We start from the raw sequence: 25,709 nt of genomic DNA, 5'->3' as shown, positions 1-25,709 counted from the left end.
GGTAAACCAGCTGAGGAAGGTAAACCAGCTGAGGAAGGTAAACCAGCAGAAGAAGGTAAACCAGTAGAAGAAGGTAAACCAGTAGAAGAAACCAAGCCAGCTGAAGGAGTTCAAACCGAACAACCGATACCAGAAGGCGAATTACCAAGCACTCAACCAGCCGAGGCTGAAACCGAAGGACCCTCTCCAGCCGTCGAAGGATCTACCCCAGGAGAAGGATTGAAAACAGGTGAAGTACCAGAAACTACTGAGCCTGCGGCAGGTAAGCCTGAAGAAACGCCAGCTGTCACACAGGCTCCTGTATCCGAGGAAGGCACTACACCTGGTGTAGTCAAGGAAGAGTCACCTGCTACCGAAGCACCCGCAGAAGAGGCGACACCATCAGTCGAAGCCGAAGCTACCAAAGCTCCAGTACCTTCCGAAGAAGACCAAACGGTACCGGTTGAAATTGCACAGCCTGCGGTGCCTACCGAGGAGGAGCACGCCAAAGAACCATCTGTGACCGAAGGCGAAGCTAAGGGAACTACGGAAAGCGTTGAAGTGCCGGCTGAAGTATCCACGGAACAAACGGAGAAGATGCCCGAGGAACAAGTGCCAAGCTCGACCGAGGCTGCTAAAGCAGAAACCGAAGAACCTGGTAAACCCCAAGAAACCACCGAAAAGGAAGGAGTTACGGAAATGAAGCCTGAAGAAGCTGCTACACAACCTGGACCTGGACAGGAACCCGAGAAGGTGCCGTTCCCGGAGGAACAGACTCCAGAGTCGGTCTCGCCTGCTGAAGAAGGAAGCACACCATCCGAAGTAGGAACTGGAGCCCCTGTCACTGAACCTGGCATGCCTGAGGAAGGAAGTAAACAGCCTGCCGAAGAAGCGAGTGCACCGACCGAAGGTGTCAAGGAACAACCAACCACTGAAGCAGCTGGTCCAGTCGAAGAGCAAGCGCCATCCGAAGCCACGCAAGCGCCAGTTTCAGAACAAGCACCGGAAGGACCAGTAACAGAGGTTCCTCTCCTTAAAGAAGCAACTGAACCACCAACCAAACAAGAAACTATCGCACCGGTCGAAGCAGGAAAGGAACAGGAAACTCAGAAACCAACTGCCGAGGAGGCTGTGACGCCTACTGAACCGTCCAAGGCTGAAGGTGAAGCTGTCACTGAAGCAGGTCAAGAGCAACCCAGCGAGCCTGCATCTCCAGCTATTGAAGCTGGCTCAACATTGGCACCTGAAGGATCCTCGACGTCTCCCGAACAAGAAGCCGAGGCACCGAAACCTGTCACAGAGGCCGAGGGCGTAACTGAAGAAAAGACTCCAGCCACTCCGAGCGAAGTAAGTCCGACTGAAGAATCTACGAAACCGTTGGAAGAGGGTGTACCTCAAGCCACAGAAGCTGCACCGGTGGAGAAGGAAACGGGCGTACCCCAGACAGAAGAGCAGGCGACTCCGGCTGCTGAGATTCCAGAAGTGACCGAAGCTGCTGTTGAAATTAGCTCGACCGAGGCACCGGAGAAGGCAATTCCGACCGAGGCAACGGGACAAGAGATTCCTGAAGAGCCAGTCAAGCCTACCGAAGGTCCCGCAGCCGAAACCGCGGCTCCTGAATACCCGGAGGCGACAATTATGACGTCAGGCCCTGCCGAGGTAACCAAGATCGAGCCAACGGAGATCCCTGAGAAAGAGCCGTCGACCGAGGCCCCTGTCAAGATTGCACCGACTGAGCAAGTTCCAGAGAAGGAGGTCCCAGTGGAAGTAGAAACATCTACGACCGGAATGCCAGAGAAGGAAATCCCGAGCGAGGCTGCTGAAGGTGGCCTGCCTACCGAAGCTCCTGAGAAGATCGAGCCCGAAGCGACCGAGAAGGCGCAGCCGGAAGCGTCTACTGTAGCGCCAGAAGAAGGTCTTCCGGAACAGAAACCAGAGGTCTTTGAGGAACCAGAGGTTCTGCCCGAAGAAAAGAAACCCGAAGTAGGCGAGCAAGAGACACCACGACCGGAGGAAGAGGTTTCACAGACACCACAACCGGAGGAGGAAGTTTCACCGACAGGTCAACCGGAGGAAGAAGTCTCGCAGACACCGGAAACGCCTCTGATCAAGGAAGGATTACCAACTGCGACCGAACCTGCCGTGGAAGGAGAACAACCGTCCAAAGCTCCAGTTACCGAAGAAGAGTTGGCTCAGCCAAGTACACCTGCAGCTGCCGCCGAGGAAACATCGCCTCACGAGGAGCACCCATCGGTCGAAGGTACGGAAGCTCCGGTAACACCCGAAGAGGAACTACCGACGAAAGAAGTTCCACCGAGCCAGGTAACAGAGGGAGCTGAACCAGCCACAGAGCCCACACTGGAGGCAACGACGGAAGCAGAGAAAGCTCCGGAGGAAGTACACGAACCCGAACCAGTTCCAACATCTTCGGAAGCGCCCGAAGAGAAGATCACCGTGGAACCAACGATCGCTACCGAACACGCGGAAGGTGTTGAGACTAAGCCGGAAGAAGCACAGCCGTCGACCGAGGCACCTGTGGAGGAGCATGTGACCAAGGCTGAAGGACTCCCAGCGGAACCAACAGAAGAGGAACACGAAGAAGTTACTCCGCATGTAGGCGAACCCACGTTACCGGAAGTAGCTCCGACAACCGAGAAGGCCGAGGTTGAAACTCCGTCGACCATCGGCTTCGACCAACACCTTCAGCCCGAGAACCACACCGACGAAGCCACCGAGCAACCGCAACATCCTGGCATTCACGAACATCCCTTGCTTTCGGAGTACCCCGACCAAACTTCGGAAGAGGAAGGCTCTCAATTCCCGTTGCACGGCGGCATCGACTCGAACCCCGACGAGGACTACGACGAAAACGACCCGAGCATTTACGGACCGGGAACCTGCCGATACGGCGGCAAGGTCTACATGTCGGCGCAGCAGATACCTAGGGACGACCCCTGCGACTTCTGCTTCTGCTTCAGAAGCGACGTCATCTGTCTCCAACAGAGCTGCCCGCCACCGATCCGCGGCTGCCACGAGGAACCGATCAGCGGCTTCTGTTGCCCCAGATACGAGTGTCCTGTGTCGATGGCCACGTCGCTCAACATCACCACGACCACGACCACGACGACCACCACGTTACCTCCACATTTCCACGCTCACGCGTACAAGGGGGCCGCGAAACGAAGCGGCTGCCAGATTCGCGGACAAGCGTACCGCGTCGGAGAAGTTATCAGGTCCGCATCGGGACCTTGCCTTCAGTGCACGTAAGTTGGCCTTTGAATGCAACCTTAACGACGATTTAGCTAAGAGACTGACTTTACAGAATTTAAATTTTGAGACTGACTTTACAGAATTTAAATTTCGAGACTGACTTCACAGAGATTGTTCAGCAACAGTTGATTACATTCATACATTCTATTATTTCATACGTTTTATCATTTTTATATATAGCTTCTATTTATTTCATTGTTTAATCCAGCACAGATATACCTGCATTACAATATTAGATAAAAATACAATAGTCAAATATTTATTTAGTTTCCTTTAAGAATTACAATAGTATTATCTACTGAAGTTAATGCTTGAAGAACTCTTTCGGTTATTGCTGAATTACAGATATTGTTTATATCTTTCAATCAAAATATGGATAAATTATTTCCAACTGGTTATAATAATAAATATGATGATCGAAGTAATGAAATTAAGGCAGACTATAATAGAATCAGTAAAATATGGGAAGACGCTTTTCTAAAAAGGGATACTTAACACACCTAGGGATTCAATTATAGTGGAACTGTTTTCGGATGCTGCGATAAGACGTCGTTTTTTGTAAACGATGCTAAAGCTTGAAAGAGCGGATGAATGAACTAATCGTTCGATTTCAGTTGCGGAGGTGACGGAAACATGAAGTGCGAGCCACGAGTGTGCAGCGCGGAGCCGATGCTGAGGCAGATGATCGCGGCGGCCACGGCCAGAAGGAGGAGATGAGCCGGCGAACACGATCCCGGGGATCTTTCTGCGATGGAGTAGACACGAGGAAGCCTAGAGGAGGAAACAGTGTTGTATAAAAGTGAATTTAAACGAATATTCTAAACTATCGAAATGTCGCAGAACCACAGACAATAATTGTGCTTCGGCGAACACGAACTGAGTGGCCAAAACGTAAACGTTTATATTATAATATTATATTATGTTATATAAAGAGAGAACAAGCAGGAGGGAGGAAAGAGAGATAGGAAATAAGGATAGAGCACGCGCGAAAGAGTGTGTGAGAGAGAGAGAGAGCGAGAGAGAGAGAGAGATACCGATCGGAACGGTGAAACGGAAAGAAAGGGACTTTAAGCGATGTATAAAAAAAGAGAAAAAGAGAAAAACGAAAAAAGATAATGGAATTTAGCTGCGAGGCTCGTTTTCTGGTGCCAAACGTGACGGAACGGGAGGAACCGGTGGAACGGGATACGGGATAGTGAAGAATATTTCGTGATAGTTCCACGTCCCACGCCATTTTTTTGTACGAGTAGAATCGACGGTCGCGGGAGGAGGAGGAAAAATAATGGGAAAACTGTTGCCGAACGTACGAGACTTATGACTGTGCCTTCGTCAGTGCTGAAAGAAACAGCGGCACTACTTTCGTTTCGTGGCAGCCAATCGGCGCTGATTCCGGCCACGATCGTCGTCGTTCAGAGTTTCGTACCTTCCCCCTCCAGGAAATCATCATTAGGATCTAAGACGCGCGCGCAAAAAAAAAATATGCAAAAATTGGTGAAGGGTAAAACAAACGATAAGCTCGGTTTCGGCGAACCAAAAGGATAAAAGCATGATAAGAAAACGAAAAAAAAAAAGAAGAGATATGCTAAATACATTGGTAAACGTCGAACACGATTTCCTGTACGCGCAGTGGACGTTGTAACAGCGACCGACGATCGCACGAGGGAGAACCGGCGGAGACGTCGTCTTATTAAAGACGGGAGGAGAGGAATGTTCGCATGACGGAACGAACACTCGCTGGTTTCTCTCGCGCGATCGAACGTGTCGGAAAATTCGTTGCTCTTACGACGCCGCTGCCTGAAACTCGGAACCGCGATGATCCGTGGCGATCGTTCGCGCGATCGACGCAGGTCCAGACCGTTCTCTGGCTGTCGGTCGTTTCACTCACGTTCAACTTCGGCTTGCTTCCTCGAAGGCACACCCGCTGCGATCGTCCCATCCTGCGTTGCTCGCGCGAGACGAAACGGAATCGCTCTTATCGCGACCGATAATTATTCCCCGTGCAATAAACTTGATCGCGTTCGGGTGCGCGTGCGTGCGTGCGTGTGTGCATGGAATACATTTATAATGTTGATAGAGACGAGGAATAAGCGAAAAGTGGTGAACAGGAAAAAAAAAGATTAACACGAAGGATGGATAGAAAGAAAGAAAGAAAAAGAAAGACACGACGAAAGGTACGCGTATCTCAAAGCTCAAACAGCGGCTCGCGCGGAGGACCGATAGCGAAATTGCTTCTCCGGCGAGCTGGCGTCTTATATATATATATACACACAAATATATATATAAATATAAATATATACATTTATACGATTCTTTATATGCACTGTACCCTCCTAATAATTAATTACTTAAAGAAAACGATGTTCTAACTGCGTTTGTACGAGAGGTATGATTGTCTACAGGCGAACGATCATCGCGCGGGCCCCGCGTTCCTCCAGTCTCGAAGTGTCGCGTGCCGTACGGGGTCTCTCTTATTTACCCGTTTCCCGCTTCCGGCCGCGCACACCCCGGACAACGAGATATTATCAGTGAAACAGTCAATTAATCTGATACGATCCGCCATGCTGAACACGCACACCGTCGGCCGGAGTAGGGCTAGCGGGGGGCCAGCCGAGAACGAAAGAGAGCCTCACGCTTCGAGACTCCGGAACAGAAACGGGGGCCCCTGAAAACGTTTTTCTTTTTCTAGGTGTAATCGAATCGAAACCGTATTATCGTCGCACGAAATACTGCGCATACTGTCTGTATTTATGAGTCGGATGACGACGACGAGCCCAACCGCTGTCTTCCCAATAGCACCGAGGAGCGGAGGATGCCAACCGCGACAAACCTCCGCCTCTCCATCTCTTTCTCACCGTTCTTCTTCTTTTGTTTCTTTTTTTTTTTTTTCTTACTTTACCCCCTTTCTTTTGTACGCGCTCGTTGTTGATACAGCCAGGGTCTCTTTGCGGACGAAACTCGACGCGACGAAACCGCGTTTCCCCGACGACGCGCGGAGAACGATAACGAAACTGTGTCAATTGAAATACACGAATACACGATAGCGGCACCGCGATCGTGACGCAAGCGGCCATATTTGTTACCGTCTCGAGGATCCACGCATTTCGTATTTTTTCTTTCTTTTCCGGCGGCGTATTTTACGCGCACGCCGATAATAAAGCTGACGATACGTTTCTACCGAAATTCCATCCCGTTTTTGTGTGTGTGTGTGTGTTTTTTTGATTTTTCTTTTCGTTCTCTGCGACAAATTTGGAAAGAGGAGAGACTCGATGCTTCTCCGACGATGCACCCTCGTGTTCAGCCGAGTCGGTTTGGCGGCGTCCGAGACGTTCGATCGAGACAAAGACTTTTTTCGGCGATCATTTTACACAGCATTTATAGTCTATTTTTTTTAACCGTTGACACAGTGATCCTCTGCCCTGCCCCACCTCTCCACCCTCCCCGCACAAACACGCCTTTGTATATTAACAAACCCTCCTCCCCCCCACGAGATTGCTCGGATGCTCGGAACCGGAACCACCCCGCGGAAACGTTGCAACTCCTTTCAGAACGCACAGTTTGTTTTTCTCGAATGGTAATCCACATTAAGAATTAACGCCGTCGTTCCAAGTTACCAACACGAAAGGGCTTCCCCGATCCGCGAACGAATAACCAGCGAAACACCGTTAATCGTGCACTTCCACGTTCGATCGGCCGGATCGTGATTAGGTACTTACCCGCTTAATCGAATCGGTTCTTCCCAGGGCTAACGATGCCGGCGATTAGTCGAGAGAGAGAGAGAGAGAGCCTAAATATATTTATAACGTAATTATCCGCAGAAACCACACCCATAGCGATAGTGTACTGAAAGTAATCGAGTATCGAAAATGTTACGCCGCTACGTTTATATGATATACATGTAACATTAGCGTAAGATGTATCAATAATGGTGAACACATAGGATGCATGTAATTAAATAACGATGATGGACTGGGTCCTGTGCTGATGAAACCTTTCTTTTTGTCAGCACGGCGATCCACGCGACTTTATACAAAATATAATATTTATATAAAGATCAATCTACTTTATATAAATATAATAAATATATATATATATAAAATTATATATATATAAATATAAATATACATGAACGTAATGTAATATTTATGCACAGAATGACCAATTTTCATCTGGTGCCAATAGTCTTCGGACAGAAACAGTGTCCATTGACGAATTATTTAATACTGAACGGAAGCTGAGCGGATTAAAATTGATCATGCTGTGAATAGCGAATCCAATATGGCGCTCAGTACGCGAATATACTCGATGCTCGTGATGGATATTCTGTTTACAGACGATTCTCTGTTCCACTTTCTTCCTTACTGTTCCCACATGTTTTTTCTCCTTCTTTATCTTGTTTCTCTTCTTCTTTCCGTGTCCCTACTTAATTGATCTACTACCACAGTAAGAGTTATTTCCTTTTTTTTTTTGTTCTTAACAATAATCCGTTATCGTTTGACGCGTATAATAATAATATGTGATACACGAAGAAACGAGCGAGCCGGGAATATTCTCGGTGGTACCGACTGTATGGAAGTAGGCTAGTTTTTTGACAGTACGTGCTAGTATAAAGTGTCCTTTTATATGAATAAACGATTTTGTATGTCAAGCCTGGTATATCCTTTCTACTTCCCGTTCCTTCATCGCTGCATAAACGAAGATATAAATTGAAATGGTTATTCGATATGACGAATGAAATTACCATCGGTTTCCTTCTTATCTTAATTGTACACGTGATCGGATGAATACTATTGGCAGTGTCCACGCAAGTTAAAATTATTTAAATAAGCTTGAACTCTCATTAGAGAATATTAAATATATTTTGGTAATTGGAGAATTCATTGGTGGCTTAGCTACGTTTCTATAATAGTTCTGCAGAGTTTTGATTTTAACTTAATTCACTTCTTCTTGATTATTAATTAATATTGTGGTCTCACAAAATTATTTTCATAAAAAAAATTTGCAGTAAATTCTAATCAAGCGTTTTTAAACAGAAAGGAGATGCAAGGTTTTTATTTATAGCAAGAATCACAATAAATTGGGCTACTATGATATAATACGAGGAATTCTGTAAACTCGTAATATTCTTTAAGCTCTGCAATTATTATATTTGAACATACACATGTTCGTTTCGTTAAAATACAATTATTGAACAATTAAAACAAAATTACGAAATTCCTTAGGTACTTTTATTACTTTTTAATTAATTGTAATATTAAGTGTACCGTATTAAGTACTAGTATGTTGTAATATATTTTCGTCGAAGTCGATCGTGTTCCAGAAACTCTTTTCAGCGAAATCGTATTTGGAGTCCATGGCACTTATATGTAACGAATCTTTTATGTTCAAATAACTGAATGATGCGTCACTAGGATTCAGTTCCTTCCATCTAGAAAGTCCAATCTTCGGTGTACTAAAATATTCATAAACATGTGTGAACAACTAGTTGAAAAGTAAATTATTACGAATTTTACATACCCCTTGGCGGCAAAAGAAGTATATAATTCAATCATCTTGTTTTGCATCGTTCTATCCCCTATTTGAACCTTCTTCATATTCGACAGTCTAGGGTCGAGGACGATTCCTATATCGTCACCTTGTGTGACACCTGATCAAATAGTAAGCTCAGTGAAATTATTTGCGAATATATGAACTAATATTATATACGACAAATCTATGAAATAGCCCCCAGTTAATATTTCATGAAATTTCCAGAATATATATAACGTATCAATCTACAAAACAACTATGAATATTTTTTCCACTAGTTATAATTTTTCTAGAAAAAATAGAGTCGTCCATTTTTTAAAAAATTATTCTCGGTCAACGAGAGCCATTGTATTTAAAACTGGTATAAACGCTAAACGTCCGCCAGCAGACAATAATTCCCAAGTAATCATTTTATTTCCGTAATAATTAACGAAGATTTGTGGAATAAGTACCGAAGTTTTTACTCGAGTTGCTAATCGTTTCGCTCCCACTGCGAGTAGCCCTGTACGAGTAATAGTAAGTCCACACTGGACTCTTATTCACTTTGGCTTGCAATCTGGCAGCTTTCGCAAAGTTAACCGTGGACAACCTGTCGCCGATCATTTGAATCAAAGACCCCACGGTGCTGCTGCAGATCTCTTTCGATCCGAGATAATGTTTCCGGATTTTTTCCGCCACTTCTTTCTGCTGACTGAGCGGTATAGTGTCGTTGTAATTAAGCAAATACGGTGCGATATCTTGCCAATTCTCGTTCAGCTGCTCCAACAAATCGTCATCCGCCACAAATTCTGCGAAAACAAGATTTATTTTCTACGTCAAAGACGAGATAAGATTGCGAACTTCGTCACGAAGCTAAATTTACCTGCTGCAGGATACAAGCCCTCCCCGGAGGTGACACTGGTGAGCCATGGCACGTCCAACAGGTCGCCTCTATTCATGATCTCGATGGGACTAGCGTTGATAAAGGGATAGGGACACTTCTGTTTCTCTACGACCGGGCCGAAGTGTGGAATCGGGTTATTTAACCAACCCTTCAGTTAGATAAAAAGAAATATAAGAAAAATATATTAAAATTATTCAGAAATATTTCAATTCAATTACTATATGTAAATTAAATTATACTGTTTCATCTCTGATGAAATAAATAAATTACTTTATTTTCTCCACATCGAAACTAATATTTTACTCTATTAGTTACAGAAAAATATACCTCTTCTCTTAATCATTTCAATTATTCCAATTCTTGTCATGCTTTTATATTCTTATATTTCGTCAAATATATAGTTCGACGTTTAAAGGCATACTTATTCATAAAAAAAATTTACAGCAAAGAAAACTTTTATAAACTTTACCGGTAAGTCAAGAACAGCTTTCGATATAAGTTCCGCCGATTGTTTGCGCAAGCAATTTACGAGAGAGTACGACGTATTTGTTGAACAATGCAGTAGAGCACCCAATTGTCGAGCCTTTTCTCGCGCACGTTGTGTTTGCGACCAGGGATTTAGTGCAACACCGCTTATCGATATTCCTCCTGCGCGATGAAAATACGAAAGTTTAATTAAGAATTATTACGAAGTTCTTGCAAATTTTACAGTGACGTACTATGGAATAGTCCAACACTCAGAGGAGACATATAATGATAGTGAACGCTTGCAGCTCCAGAATTCAAGCCGAAGATAGTGATGCTTTTGGGATCACCGCCGAAGAATTCGATATTGTACAATACCCATTGCAGTGCCATACTTTGATCCTTGAGTCCCATATTTCCGGGCACCACGCGATCGCCGGTGCTAAGGAATCCTTAACAAAATTTCTTCAATCATCTTTCATATACGGGTTCAACGATACATCGTCCAACTTCGTGATACTGTACACATGTTAAATTGTACAAACGTCAGAGGATCGATAATAGATCATTATTATCCCAGATGCTAGACTTACCGAATGGTCCCAAACGGTAGTTGATAGTGACCAAAGCTATATCTTTCTGCATTAACACACTCTCATCCACTTCGTTACCACTGGAATACTGAAAGGCCCCGCCATGAATCCATACCATCACCGGCAGCGTCGGCTTTGTAATTAATTGCCGTCGTACATAAACGTTTAGGTATAAGCAGTCCTCGTCGCCGACGACTTCGTTCCCATTTTCTGTCCGCTGATTTTGCACGCAAACGGACGCTTTCTGCGTAACGTTTAATTCCTCTTGCCATCTTCTTACCGGTTTAGGAGGCTGTTAGATGTGATAACAACACCGTCAGAATCATTATAATAAAATAGAAGAAATAGATGGAGATTGAATAAAATGACTCTATATTAAAGCTCGCAGTTAAACTTGCAATCTTCGTCAATTAGAAATTCTTTTGTTCTCGAATGACATTAATTACGTACCCGAAATCGAAGTTTATTAACAGGGGGTCTTGCGTAAGGGATACCCTCGAAAGCATTGTACGAGAGGGTTTTGCGGTAGCCTACTACTGGACCTGATGTCGTGCTAACTCTCACTAGTTCTGTTCTTTGCACAGACAAATCTACGAAGCCAAGTAACAATATTATAAGTGATAACTTCATCGTGGCTACGTTAACACTAAAGGAAAGTGCAATTACCTGTTTGCCTTTTATAGCCTTCCTTGATGCATCAGAGTCGGTATTCGCATGAACGAAGATATGCACCGCTTAATGTTAAAGACAAAACTGTTAAATCATCGAACGAAAAGAAATTCGACGAGAAAAATCGCAATAAATGGTGACATTGTTTAGCAGCGTCGACACAATGTATAGCGATCTTATCTTGTAATTTATTAGCGAGCAAACAACGGTGAAATGCAACGGTATTTAGGATATTAAGGTATCAAATTTGGCAAAGGATTGCGCATTACAAATTTTCTTATGTAAGTTTACGATCAGCAAAGGTGGGAGAGAAAGACGAGATTTCGCTAAATCATTATTCAATCATGATTGATCAACATCATTATTTCGCTAAATGTTTACTTATTTTATTGAACGTATTGAAAGGAATAATATTATTAACAGAAATCTAAGAATTTTCGTGATGATTTCTAATGGCACAAAAATATATTTAAACAGGAATTTCAATATTACTTATTTGTGAACTGTGAACCGAACATGGTATACATGTATACATTGTAAAAAAATTATAAAATATGAAAGAACACATTTGGTAAGAAAAGTACAAATCGAATATAGCGCCGCGTGAGGGACGAATTGAGGGACAATTACATATAGTGGGTTGATGATTCCAGATGACGCCACTGGTCGTCTACACAACATCATCAAATAATAGTACATAACCTAAACTGTCAAATTGCATGCACGTACGTCGCACAGTGTCACTTTATTGTACAGTAAACTTAATTTAACTGTAATTTCTTCGATGTATTGCATTGACAAAAAGAATAGGTACGTGTGCATAAATACGATTACATATCCGAAGAAGGACTTTGAAAGTAATATTAGAATTAGACGAAACCCCCAGAATTATTAGTTCATCTTAAACATTTTTAGTTTTGTTACAGATAAAATATTATTGTTTTCGCAAGCAAAACAGAATTATGTTTGAGTTACCAATAGAATTAACGACTAAGCCATTGGCACTTATTGGTTTAACTGGCTTAGATATTGCAAATCCAGTGCATCGTTCTATCTGGGATGCATTTAGTAATAATCGCAGATTAGAAAATATTGTGATTCAGTTCAAATTGCTAAGCCCTGCACATCAATTCCCCAGAGTCAAACCCAAGGTAAACGTCATTGAATATAATTGACATAAGTTCAAAGTGCAAGTATGTTAATCAGCTATATGTTACAGCGTAATTTATATGAATGGTACAAGCCGAAAGGAATTTTAAAGCGTAATTGGATGAATAAATACCTCAATGAAATTCCAGCAGTGGTTGTTGTATTTTATGATTTAGATTGGAATGATCCACAATGGAATGATAAGAAATTGGAATGTGCATCCAAAGTACAAACCCTTAGGTAATAATCATAATGAATACAATACTGTTCTATTTATGCAATAGTAGTATACGATTTTTTGTGATTATCAGGAATGCTTTGGAGGGTAGAAACACAAAGATAGCTGTAGTACTTATACAACAGTGTACCCAGCCTCCACCAGGTTCTGAAGATGCTTTGGCCACTGAGAGAGCTACAGCTGTTTGTGGTGCATGTGAGCTACCACCAAAATTATTATACATTCTACCACATGGAAATCATTTATTAGGCTACACATCTAGGTGATTGATAACTCAATTTTTCAGTTACTTAATTAATATAATGTTTACTTAAGTGTGTATACTTGCAGATTGGAGAATGCATTGTTCGATCTAGCGCAACATTTTTATCATCACGAATATAAAACTGTCAAAGGACACAGAGATCAGCTAGATAAAACTGTACATCAACATCTCTTTGTAAGACACCACTACAAGATGGCTTTCTTAAATGAACTCAAGCAAGATCAAACTTTAGCAAAGAAGTAAGTGAAGATATACCAATATACATATAGATCCTCTGTAATTGAACATTAAAATTTCTGCACAGGCATTATGAGCAAGCATATACTAACTTATCTGAGATAAAACTGAAAGATACAAATGCACTGGAAGTTAAAATCGTTGCTTGGTTTATCAACTACAAACTATGTAAAATATTATTTAATTTAAATATTGCTAAAGAAGCGATAGCACAGTTTAAGCATCACACAGACAGGTCAGTGATCAAAATTTTAATACAAATATAATAATTAATTCATACTGCAACACAGATGATTATTTCATCACAGATTTAAACTGATGACTGGTCCAAAAGAACTTATATTTGAACATCATGCATGGATGTGTAGTCAGTTCTCTACATTTGCCGAGTTATTTGATGAAGCTATTCATCAGGGACTTCCAGCTCTACAAATTCAGCATCCTGGTTATTATTTTCAATTAGCAGCTCAATATGCAAGCTTCAGACAAGCAGCTTGTAAAGAACTGTGTCAGGTGCGTAAAATATTATAATTCACACATATTTCTATAGAAGTTTTAAATGCCTCATGCTTATATGTATATGTTGTTTTAGAATATTAACAGTTATCCAGATCCAGATCCACTGGTTGGAGAAGACAAACTCGAATTTTATGGACAACGTCCATGGCGTCCAGAAAAGTTAAGTGCAGAACCTGCAGACTCTGCGAAAGAAACAATTGCTGTACAGGCTTTACAATACAAAGAAAAATTAGTAGATCATTCAGTAAGACATTTCTATAGTATTTATTATGTTTTAAATTTGATTAGATGTATACATAATCAATATTTCACTTTCAGAAAATAATTATTGCCCTGTTAGGAAATGCAATTTCCCAATTCAAAGTGTACAGATGTCCAAGAATGAGGAGGGTATTAGGTAAAGTATATTTATTTGAAAGTTTTAATCTTGTAAACTGCATATAGCAGTGTGATCTTGTTTCAGTTGTACAAATGGCTGAAGAGTATTATAATTCGAAGGATTATGGAAAAGTACTCACGTAAGTTGGAGTTGGCCTATTACTACATCCATCGAAAAACTATAAAACCAAAATTATTTGGAAATCACCTACAAGACTTTATATCACTCATAAGTCAAAATTGATTGATCCTAACATTATTCCCTCTAGACTATTTTCATAACTTAACATCAAAATCATAAAATTTGATTGGCCAGATTGTTGATGCACATGTTGTGGGAATATCACGGGGAACGGTGGCCCGTCTTAATTACAAATATCTTAAAGAATGCATTGAGAGCGGCTTATCTATCCACGAGCATTCAAGACTACATCACATTAGCATGTGAAGCGTTGGGACCGTCCACTACATTCTCGGAAGATTACAAAGCTGCAGTGTACAATAACGTCATAAACGTACTTAATGTAAGATGAGCTTACAGATGAACATCATTGCACTCAGTAATTTGCAATTAATTATATTATTTCTCGAAAATGATAGAAAAAGCCTCCGAATGCAGAACCCGATTTACCCGATGATGTGAAACTTCCCGCATTGGAAAAATGGGAAGCTGAGTTCAACAAAACAGAACCAATTGTATTTACAATCGATGATAATAATATGAGTTCATTTGTGGAAGTTAAGGCACGATTTCTGCAACCAAAGTATGCTGTTAATTCCGTAGTTAATGTAGAAGTCATAATCAGGTGATCTGAACTAATCTTTATATCATGTTTGTGTCAATATAACAAATTTAGACATTTGATTTAATAAGATTTCTCTTTTAGAAATTTGTACTCTGGTACTATAGAATTTTCTAAGGTGTCAATAACAATTGGTAACCCCGGATACTCGTCAGAACTTACTATTACTGATGCTGAAAACGGTAATCTTATTTTCAATGGAAAAGAGATGAAGAAACTTCATTATCAATTTCAAGCACCGCAAACTACTAATGGAAATGAAATACGCATCTCTACTATTTCATTATATATGGGCAATGATACAATTTGTTGTATTGTTCTGAGGTTCTCTGCTGTTGGAAGGGAAACAAATTTTTTGAGTCGTCTATATCCCGAGATACAGCAGCTCCGGTACGATTGAACCAAAACATTTCTATCTGCATATCATTTTAAAAATCTGACACAATTCATATTTATAACAGCAGAGGAGAATTTGAACTTATACAACCACTAGTCACTGCAGAAATAATACAAGAAGAATCTAGTCTAAATATAAGCGCAGAATCCAGCAGTCCAGCACTTTTAGGAGAATGGTTTCCTATTAAAATATTTGTTACTGCTAATGAAAATCTATCATCTGCATTATTAAATGTATCACTCGTATCTGATGGGGCAATGGAACAATCAAGTATGTTGGTAATGATATAATGTAAATATTATGTAATTCTCATTAGACCTTATAAATTTTACTCAATTTATAGCGGAATTAAGCTTGACAATGCTTAATAAACAGTCACTTATAACAATACCAATCGGAGACCTAGAAAAAAATTGTAGTTCTAATGAAACAGTATACTTAAGAGCACACAAAGTTGGCGATAGAAATGTTCACATAAAGGTAAAAATTCGTTAGAAACATTTTTAAGTAAACCTATATAATATATATAAAATTTCATAATTGCAGGTTATATATTCAAATTCTGAGGAAATAAAAGGAGCTAAAGAATTAACGTATTCGCTATCAGTCACAAAACCGTTTGAAGTATCAACATTATTTTATACAACTTTGTTTGAACCAATGACGAAAGGTTTCATTAATGAACCTTTTATAATAATGCCTCACATATCCTGCGTTTCTCCATGGCCGATAAACATTATTAGTACTTCTATAGAGCTAGTAAATAATATTTGTATATTATACAGTTGCTTAAAACTTCTATTTCATGTTATTATAAAACGTATTATTATACAGGGCGAATCCATAGCGAGAGAGAGTACAGACCAATCGGTATCCATTTTAGCTGGAATCACATTGACTGAGGGCGAAACGGGTACAGATTCGTACTGTTTGGTACCAAAAACTGGAAGTGAACAACCTACCAGTACCGGTGTATACACAATTAAATGGAAACGGTACATAATTATTGGATGAACTGTATTAGTGTAGAATATTTTACTAATATTACATATGTTTTAGTGCTAACGATGAAAATGCAATAGAGACTAGTAGCAGTGTAACTTTAGCACCTTTGTGGGTTGAAGATGCAGTAATTGGTTTAGAAGCTAAACTGCCACCTCATGGTTGGGTTCGAACACCGCTGCTTATATCATACTTTATAAAAAATCATTCTGATTACATGATTAAATTACGGTTAATCATGCAAGCTAGCGACGCATTCATGTTTGCTGGTCAGAAACAGGTATGTAATTTTATAAAAATATAAATATGTATATCACTAATATAACTAATCATGTCATTAATATTAGGTGGATATTTACATACTTCCCAAAAATGAAAGAAAGGTTGAGTGGATCCTTCGTCCTCTTGTAGCTGGTTTTGTACAACTTCCAACTTTGTCCTTGGCCGTTCCTTCAGGTAATATTTTTACAGTATGTTGTAAGTTTAGTGTTCGAATATCAAATGTTTCTTCTCTCTTCTTATGTCCTATAGACGAGGAACACAAAGTAAGTAAAGCACGCATTTTGGAAGTGATCGAGCGTTCGATACCAAGTCACATATACATTCTGGTAAGTACATTAAGCCTGTTTCATATCCCAAATTAAAATGTAATGTTTAATGAAAAAATTCTGTTACAGCCAACTTCACAAACTTTAGAAGAATGACTGTACTGCTAAGGAAGGGATGAAAAAATAACCAAATTTGTATGATCATTCAGTAAAATGTATTATTGAAACTTACGTACATTTTGCACATACTCCGAGATATAAGAACATTTCATATTTAAGATTATGAATATCAGTCTACTGAATATAATTTATTTAAGTTACATGAAAGTGTAATAAAAATTCCTTCATCCTTGAAATTACATACGTGTGTTGCATATACGAATGCTCAGTCATTCGATGCGGGCGTCGATATTGATTGTTGCCACGAATACAATATGTATTTCTATAGAAACCAGGTACCACGTACACAAAGAATTAGGTAAGACTCATACCATTATTTCAGATACAAAATAGTTTTATTTCGTCGCTTTATTTGTCATGATTGTTTATCACTTGGTAAATAAATAATTTGATATACGAGGAAAGGACACAACTGACGAATTATTTTCGTCCATTCTGGTTAACAACGGTTTCACACTATCGATTGATCCTTCACCTGAGGAACATGAAATACATGAAACAGTAAGCAACGAAAAACCCGTTCGCATTTATATACATATATGCAATATCTAACGGACAATGCATTTTAATGTGCATTTTCCTAATCACGACAGTGTAGGATTAAAAATTATGCATAAGTAAAATAAGACAATTATATAAATGTCTCGAATAGTAACGCTGACAATGCAGGCCGATAATGTTCATGCATGTAAGGTTCCTTCGGAAGAACTGGAACACGAAAAACATTTGGAAAATATTCTGACACCTATTTTCCGTATCAACTCGGAGGTATCCTTGGCACGTAATCGAAAATTCTTAAAGGTACCGTATCGCTAAACAAAGCTCGTTAAACGTAATTTCGGAACATCTTATGGTAGAGTAATTGTGGATGACGTGTCAGCAAGAGTATGAAAAAGTTTTCTTTATTAGATGAAATTAAATCGAAACAAGGCTATCATTAGAGAGTGGAACAGTAAATTAAAATCGATATTTTATAAACAGGACCTGGAACTCGCAAAAGCGCGGTTGAGGACTTACGCAGCTTATACACCAACGGATCGAGAATTAGAACAACGCGCAGTAGAATATAGGAAACACCTCCAAAAACAGAATCGAAGATCCGATTTTTCGTAACAGCGTGTCAATGGCATCTCGGATAGTGAAGTATGTTCTTCCTCGATCTGATAACTCGAGCCGAACGAACAAACTTTCAAGTGAAAAGTTTATTGATCGTTGGGATCGATGGATCAGATCGACAACTGTAACGGCGAGATTAGCCCGGCGACGAAAGGGAAAAAACCTGTAAATTAAATGTTACACAGAGGCAATTTTAAGCAGATAGTACCACAATCCCGAAATCACGTTATCTTGATCGTTATGTAATGTCCAATTACAAAGAAAATTGCTTACTTACGTTATGAAACAATGCAGCTATGAAGGAAATTTTTTTGCAGCACAAGAAGCCGAATCGTTCCACCAAGAATACGAAAGGAGAACACGTTGACAACTGCAAACGATATTCACCTGGCGGAATGGAATATTCAAGTTCGTTTTCTACGTGCGACAGCATTATCGTCGCTCGTAATTACTGACACGCAGAACGTGTATGTACGATAGGATAAGTTCGTTTCAGGAGTTGCCTGATAACAACCTAAACCAATAATTCGACAAAAAGCCCCGTGTAATATCATTGCGTTAAATTACACCCACGAATACAACTGAAAAAGAAATTCAGATTTCGACTTTTACCAGATCATCGGAACGTGCTACTATTATTATTCGCATATAATATATGTTACGATAACATTGAATTGAGTCATTCAAAGATATGTACTATCGCTCGGATGTTACCGATATTTACTTTGTCGAGTTGCCTTGAATACTGATTATCTACAAAATGTATTAACCTGCCGGTTACTACACGATCTTCTTTTACTGGTTGCTTGATAAAAAATAAACACACGTACTAAATGTGCTTTTCTCCTTAATCGTTCTATACCGATCAAAAATTTAGAAAGAACTGACACGTAATAACTGAAATGGATCAAGTCTTGGTACATAGTTTTATTTTATTTCTACGTGGCATCGTTACTGGCAACTGAGTAAACTAGTCAAGAACTTGTTCAGTACGAGCATTGTATGCTACATGAAACATCTGTATCAACAGCTTCTTTATCTTTGCCATACATCGTTTCTTTTGTAACACTGTCTCGACGGCAACACAGTGTTTCATAACACCTGAACACGTTACAATCCGTAACTGGATTTTTAACGGAAAATATTAGACCACCAATTAATTTTTATAATTCTTTTATTTATTTTAATAAATTACAATAGGTTTATCTATAAATACATGTGGAACCCGCCATGGAACATTATCCTTCTTTTCTTTTAAAAAATAGTTTAAGGAAATTTTTACATACGAATGGAACGTAATGATAGCGAATATCGCTTCAAAGTTTTTTTATCATCGTGTTGTCTGTGGAAGCATAAACCGGTAAAGTATTCCTCTGCACATTATTGGTGTATTAATACATTATCGTTATGACCAGCTAAACGCAATGTCCATTAAAAAGAGGAAGTAGTGCATCATTCAACTCAATAAAGACAACTTTCGGTGTCTCTGTATGGAATTATATTTATTATCATTGAGTTTATTTTTAACTCCTGACGCACAGTCAAACAAATAGTAGCAGCGTAAATTAAATTTTATCTAGAACCTGTAAGGCTATTTTTCTTTTTCAACAGAACGTTGACGGAAACGAAAACGAGAACAGTTTTCATATATCCTTAAAAAATATAATCCATTATTTCGTTGCTACTTTTAATAAATATTATACTTGCAGTAGATAATGTTTGTGCGTATATATTTATCTACCGAATATACCAATACGATATGCTAAAATTTGACTAAATTAAATACATCTGATGTAAACAAACCAAAATTTGAAGACGACGTAAAGAAGACTATAGAATTGACATCTAATTCATTCATACTCTGATGTAAACTGGAACGTAAGAATTAGTATTGTATAACTAATATAACTTTTACGTAACTAATTTGTTAATTAACCAACTATAATCCAGTTTTATAGTTTACTTTCTAAACTGTTTCATCATTAAGTACTTAGAAAGTTGGTGATGATTGGAGCAACTCTTTCGGGATTGTTTAAGTGAACGTGGTGAGTTCCTTCAACTTCGTGATATTCAAATTTTTTGGAACCTACTTTTATTTGATCTAATGTCAATTTGTAAGCGTCTGGATTATCATATTTCAATCCTTCCGAAGCACGAATGTTGAGATAAGCACATTTTATTCTGGCTGCATATGCAAGTACCAATTCCAAATTATCTGGTATGCCTAATCCAGCAATCTAAACGATTAAACGTATATGTTATTGTACATAATGTTCTATGAATTTTAGTGAAGTAACTCCAAAATAATTACACATTTATTACCTTTAATCGTGCGTCCCGTGAAAAGCAGTACCGCCCGGAGTCATAGGTGGGACGTGCACCACGTTTCATTAATACCATTGCACTTTCTTTGCTTACAGAACCATTGTAAGCATGTTCTACTACATCAAGTGCCTCTTCATATGTATATGATGGAACATGGTCATTATCATGTGCCTCATAAGTCAAGAACTTATCAACTATAGCACCAGTCATAGCAGCAGTTTTTGTTGTGTTTCTTACAGTAGGGCCTGCAATATCTATACTAATGACAAACTCCACATCATCAGGAAACGATGCAGCATATAAGAAAGATATTGATCCACCCAAGGAATGTCCAAGTAATTTTATCTAGAAAAAGTAATAAATAATTAGCTAAATAGTTATTTATAACGATAACCACTATGCACATGTTTAGATGCATATGTTTGCTGCATACTAACACTAATACTTGTTTGATGTAGTAAAATGATTTAACAGAAATTCACAAATAATCGAATGTTGGCTAACAAATTATAGAGCAACGATATTAGACTAACCTTGTTCCATTTGAAATGCTTCATAATTCTGCGGAGTAGAATTATACCATCCCAGTAAAGATAATAGTACTGACTTTTTTGGTAATGGGAAGACAAACCATGTCCAGGCATATCCAGGCAAAGAACAGACATATTATGAGGTAATAAAGGAATTAAATTATCAAAACTCCCACAGTTGTCCTGCCATCCGTGTAATGCCACTATTGGTTCATGATCCATTGATCCCCACAATCGCCCTAAATTTATCAATATTAAACACTTCAAATTTTTGAAATTCTCTTAAAGAAGTAGAACTTTCTGTTATCTTAAGAGTTATAAGAAGCAACTTAAAGATTGACTAACCACTTATGTGACCCCATGGCACAGGGATTGTAATTTCTTCAACATCTGTAAATTGATTACACGTTTAATTAGAATTTCATTATAAAAAAATTGCGAAGATAATAATGTTTGCTTACCTCGTTTATTCTGTCCATTAATACTGTCAGTGGAAGTAGTGGATTCGTTAACTGTATTCATCTGGCTAGAAAAATATTAATTATTAATATTCTAATTAAGTACAAAGAATCTCCTCTGTATGTATTAGTAACACTCTTCTTTCCTATCCTGTAGTTTCAAACAATTTTTCTTTATTGTATGCAACTACCTATGTTTTCTTCAGTAAAGACTAAAATGAAATAGTGGATAATTTATTAGACGAACAAAGTGCAATGTAGATATACGAATCATCATACCTTGCAAAGTATTTCTTTTATTACGTCACTGCTTTTTTAGAAAAATAATGTAGACTTTATAAGTACCATATACACGTGGAATAAGTTCGCGTTAATTTGATCGACGGTAAATTATACGTACACCAATAGCACGTGTTGTTCACATTTCTCGTAAAGTCGAGTTGTAAGATTTTCTGTATACGTTACTCAAAATTATGTTATAAATCTTGTTCAGCAGTACTATTTATGTCTTATTTCTGCAAGGAATCCTTCCTTAGTTATCGATAACCAAATGACCAGATGATTTTTTACTGACGATATATTTGAAAATAAATCACGCTAAACTTTTCGGCAGCACACTCTAAGAAGACATAGAACCTAGAGAATATATAATTTTTCACTTAACGGTACAAAGTTGAATTCTCAATTTATGGTTATCTTTAGCTTCGTCATCATGAATACGTAGCGTGTTTGTACCGTTAGACTCTAACATCATATGGTCATAAGCGTAGAAAGGTACGGAAAAGAAAAAAAGGAAAAACGGAAAAAATGAAGTTATCGCATTAAGTAAAATAAAATTGTCAACTGAAAAATAAGTATATTTATTCAACTTTATATGTAGATACATACATCGTCGTCTCAAATCTTATAGTTTAAGTTGTAAGATTATTTACTCTTATTTATTCTTACTTTCAGTTAAGATTTTGTGATTTATTATGATATTAAAATTTTAATTTGAAATTGTTCTAGGTTGAAATTAAAGTACTTGAATTTGCTGTGATAATAATTGTTATTCCTACTACTAAAATGCAGAACAATGAATTTATAGTAAAGAATGTAATCCATGTAGGAGTAAAAGCAATTAAATTTGTACCTGGGACTAAAGTACGCATTACAGATACTATAATTCTGATTTTCTATGTTGTAATATCGCATATTGTTTTTATTTGTTACATTAACAATGTTGAAATTTTTAGGTTGTTTTCCACTTTAGAACAATAAAATGTGACTCTGAAAGAACAGTCATCGATGACAGTAGAGTTATGGGTAGGCCAATGGAGCTTATTTTAGGCAAGGAATTCATGCTAGAAGTATGGGAAGTTATTATACAAATGATGGCTTTAAAAGAAGTTGCATCCTTCAGAGTACATAAAAGCGTATGTCTGCAATTGTACAACAGTCTCATATAGCTGTAAATGAGTATTTTAATAGTTTCTATTGATTTAGCTAGTCAAAATATATCCCTTTGTGTCTAAGACATTGAGGGAAGTTGGAAAACCACAGTCCGAAAAACATTCACATCATTGTTGCGGTGTAACTTTACAAAATGAAGGAATAGGATACGATGATTTGAATGAACTTATAAAAAACCCTCAAGATTTAGAATTTATAATTGGTAAATAATCTAAAATATACACAAGCTATGAAAACAAAAATATCTGAAATGAATTCTTTTATATTATAGAACTTACCGATGTTATACTACCAGAAGAATATGAAAAAGAATCATGGCAAATGACAGAAGATGAAAAAATAAAAAGTATCCCAGAAATAAAAGAGAAGGGGAATATATTATTTAAGGAGAAAAACTATGAAGAAGCTTGCAATGTGTATGCAAAAGGAATTGGAATGTTGGAGCAACTTATGCTTGTGTTAGTATTTCATATATATACATATGTTCAAGCATACATACTATTAATTGATATATATATATATAACTTATAGCGAGAAACCCAATGAGAAAGAATGGTTGGCTTTGAATGAATTAAAAATTCCATTACTTTTGAATTATTCTCAGTGTAAATTGATGCTGAAAGAGTATTATGCAGTTATAGAACATTGCACTACAATCCTTAAACATGATTCAGGTTTGCTAAATCTCTTTTCCTATGTGTATCTGAACATATTTCATGTACATATATATGTATATATATTTTTAAATTATTAGATAATGTGAAAGCCTTGTACAGGAGAGGTAAAGCATATATAGGAGCTTGGGATGAAGAAGGGGCTACGAGAGACTTAAGGAGAGCTGCAGAGTTAGATCCTACATTGGAAAATGTAGTTGACAAAGAACTGCAAGCATTTTCAGCAGTTCTTAAAAAAAAAGATTTAAATGAGAAAAAGAAGCTATCAAAACTATTTAAGTAGAGGCTATATGTGTACAAATATGTATATAAAACATGAAACGAAACGTATCGAAATATGAGCGACAAATATTGTGACAAATGGCACATTAAATGGGAAACAGTGAACAAACCTTGATAATACTATTTGACAGAATATTGTTGACCCCCAAAAATATCTCACTAACCACAGAGACATTCAATTCAGCCTTACAACCGGCTTATTCTGATGAATTGAAAGCAGTAATCAAAAACCAAATTAAAATTGCGTGGAATTCAACATAGAGAAATACACCTCGTTCAAGATAATATATTTAATAAAAGTACTATAAATATGATAAACAGGAATAACCATTAATACTAATGAGACTAAAAATCGGTGACAACAATTACATGCACGCTAATTTAATTAACGAAAAAGTACTCAAGGAATATAACTTCTGCAATACGATAATCATGGTCAAATACAACTTAATTGATTGTCCAAAATACTTAAAAAATTGAACTTCCCAACGACCTCAAGGAAGCACTTATAAAACTACAATTACAAAACTCCTTATAAAATTCCTAAGCGACATTAATCTTATATAATGAATTTAAATTAGTATAATTAGCAAAAAGTAATTGTATATATTATGTTCATTTTATGTAGTTGCTAATAACCTACAGAGGTGGATGCAACTTTAAATAAGTCAGTATTTAAAAATTTACGTATGTTAACGCACAAAGATTTTCTTGTGTCTAATATTTATTACCAACTGTTCTAAATTATTATCCAGATTCTTCATTTATATATTAACAATAAATAAAAATGGAATCTATATATTAATATCGACTCCTTTTGAAATTTTTAATGCTTTTAAAGTCATACATATATGCTCAGGTATGATGCATAAATATGTTATTAAATTATAGAAAACCCTTGAAAATACGCAGCCTTCTAACTTTAGCGACAGGCTCTTATAGCAGGTTGCATGACTCTAGGCGTCAATTTTAGGCGGCAGACTCTTGTTGCGGGAAACAATAACACCGTCCAATCTACTTTTATAAATTTATGTATATGTACAGATGGTATGAGTAAGCAAGGGGTATTTCTATTTGAAAAACTGAATAAAAAATATAGGATAAAATTTTTCCATAAGAAGCATTGTTTTCGGTAAAATATGCTTAAAAATTTGCGAAGTACGCGAGCACTTGATTCAGTTTCAGCTTGATAGATTTCACCGTGAATTACATCCAATAAACCACAATTCTCAAAGTGCATACCTGCTTTCCAGGAATTCGTGCAATATACGCATTCTGTTACAAGCGATGTCCATGTTGTTGCTAACGTGACTGTGCTTTCATTGGATTGCATCGATCATTATTTGACATATACGTTGTGGCGTAATCAACATCATGATCATTTTGTATTCAACAATATGACGTACGCCCAAACAATTGAGAGAACCATGTAATACTTATGATCTAAAATGGAAATTTGTGTGATGACCTTGCGGTCTGACGTCAAGAAGAATGTTCTCACCACAGACAATAGTGCTGTTATATCCATGAAATCTAAAAAATATAAACTTCTAGGCTCGTTTAGCATAATTGATGAGCTTAAACCACAACAAGTATCATTGAAAGCGATTCGACTAAAATACTAATTAATAAGCTAATTACATACTGCATTCTGTTTGCAGACTTCAGGAATTTTGCGCTACTTTAGCAATTTAATTAAAATTTCTTAGGAACTTAAAACTAAATTTTAATATTTCGATATTAGAAAATGAATATTAGAAGTCATTTAGTA

At 38.0% G+C, this 25,709-nt stretch overlaps 4 protein-coding genes and 1 long non-coding RNA gene across 14 annotated transcripts in view; 2 read left to right on the top strand and 3 right to left on the bottom strand.

Moving 5' to 3' along the window:
• The window catches only part of LOC144474460 (uncharacterized), a 63,614-nt gene extending 58,717 nt beyond the window's left edge, over positions 1-4,897 (top strand). Inside the window, exons 7-8 of the mRNA XM_078189304.1 lie at positions 1-3,242; positions 3,864-4,897. Coding sequence (XP_078045430.1) covers positions 1-3,242; positions 3,864-3,966 — 3,345 coding nt within the window. The 3' untranslated portion in view covers positions 3,967-4,897. The remainder of the gene's footprint in view (positions 3,243-3,863) is intronic.
• A 3,371-nt stretch (positions 4,898-8,268) lies between these two features.
• Est-6 (venom carboxylesterase-6) lies at positions 8,269-11,366 on the bottom strand. Its single transcript, XM_078189164.1, has 8 exons — positions 11,167-11,366; positions 10,717-11,008; positions 10,378-10,575; positions 10,128-10,306; positions 9,638-9,806; positions 9,228-9,563; positions 8,764-8,893; positions 8,269-8,698 (listed from the first exon to the last, which is right to left on the bottom strand). Exons 1-8 carry the CDS (start codon positions 11,344-11,346, stop codon positions 8,515-8,517), a joined length of 1,668 nt encoding a protein of 555 aa, XP_078045290.1. The 5' UTR covers positions 11,347-11,366; the 3' UTR covers positions 8,269-8,514.
• A 515-nt stretch (positions 11,367-11,881) lies between these two features.
• Positions 11,882-22,028, top strand: Gry (trafficking protein particle complex subunit 11 gry). 7 transcript variants are annotated; one of them, XM_078189158.1, is made up of 23 exons: positions 11,882-12,195; positions 12,312-12,536; positions 12,605-12,774; positions 12,846-13,034; positions 13,103-13,276; positions 13,342-13,509; positions 13,583-13,787; positions 13,867-14,037; positions 14,112-14,190; positions 14,257-14,311; positions 14,488-14,695; positions 14,772-14,977; positions 15,059-15,364; positions 15,436-15,641; positions 15,715-15,851; positions 15,918-16,366; positions 16,431-16,653; positions 16,721-16,829; positions 16,905-16,981; positions 17,051-17,602; positions 17,754-17,902; positions 18,535-18,684; positions 20,638-22,028. In XM_078189158.1, exons 2-20 carry the CDS (start codon positions 12,348-12,350, stop codon positions 17,075-17,077), a joined length of 3,348 nt encoding a protein of 1,115 aa, XP_078045284.1. In that variant the 5' UTR covers positions 11,882-12,195; positions 12,312-12,347; the 3' UTR covers positions 17,078-17,602; positions 17,754-17,902; positions 18,535-18,684; positions 20,638-22,028. The 7 variants fall into 7 exon arrangements, with proteins under 7 accessions (XP_078045284.1, XP_078045282.1, XP_078045281.1 ...); XM_078189156.1 differs by having other exon boundaries at positions 18,535-20,896; positions 21,017-22,028; XM_078189155.1 differs by having other exon boundaries at positions 18,535-20,896; positions 21,001-22,028.
• LOC144474383 (uncharacterized) lies at positions 15,684-18,605 on the bottom strand. Its single transcript, XR_013494734.1, has 3 exons — positions 18,495-18,605; positions 17,158-18,380; positions 15,684-16,898 (listed from the first exon to the last, which is right to left on the bottom strand). It is a non-coding gene; the product is annotated as an uncharacterized LOC144474383 (long non-coding RNA).
• LOC144474382 (putative serine hydrolase) lies at positions 20,194-25,363 on the bottom strand. Of its 4 annotated transcripts, XM_078189171.1 has the most exons (7): positions 21,931-22,053; positions 21,810-21,837; positions 21,534-21,598; positions 21,418-21,462; positions 21,076-21,311; positions 20,540-20,887; positions 20,194-20,454 (listed from the first exon to the last, which is right to left on the bottom strand). In XM_078189171.1, exons 3-7 carry the CDS (start codon positions 21,592-21,594, stop codon positions 20,200-20,202), a joined length of 945 nt encoding a protein of 314 aa, XP_078045297.1. In that variant the 5' UTR covers positions 21,595-21,598; positions 21,810-21,837; positions 21,931-22,053; the 3' UTR covers positions 20,194-20,199. The 4 variants fall into 4 exon arrangements, with proteins under 4 accessions (XP_078045297.1, XP_078045295.1, XP_078045298.1 ...); XM_078189169.1 differs by lacking the exons at positions 21,810-21,837; positions 21,931-22,053 and adding an exon at positions 25,181-25,363; XM_078189172.1 differs by lacking the exon at positions 21,810-21,837 and having other exon boundaries at positions 21,931-22,056.
• Positions 25,364-25,709: the final 346 nt, after the last annotated feature.

This window comes from Augochlora pura, chromosome 8, assembly GCF_028453695.1.
Source record: "Augochlora pura isolate Apur16 chromosome 8, APUR_v2.2.1, whole genome shotgun sequence".
Classification (NCBI taxonomy): Eukaryota; Metazoa; Arthropoda; class Insecta; order Hymenoptera; family Halictidae; genus Augochlora; species Augochlora pura.
This window is presented reverse-complemented; position numbering and strand designations above follow the sequence as displayed.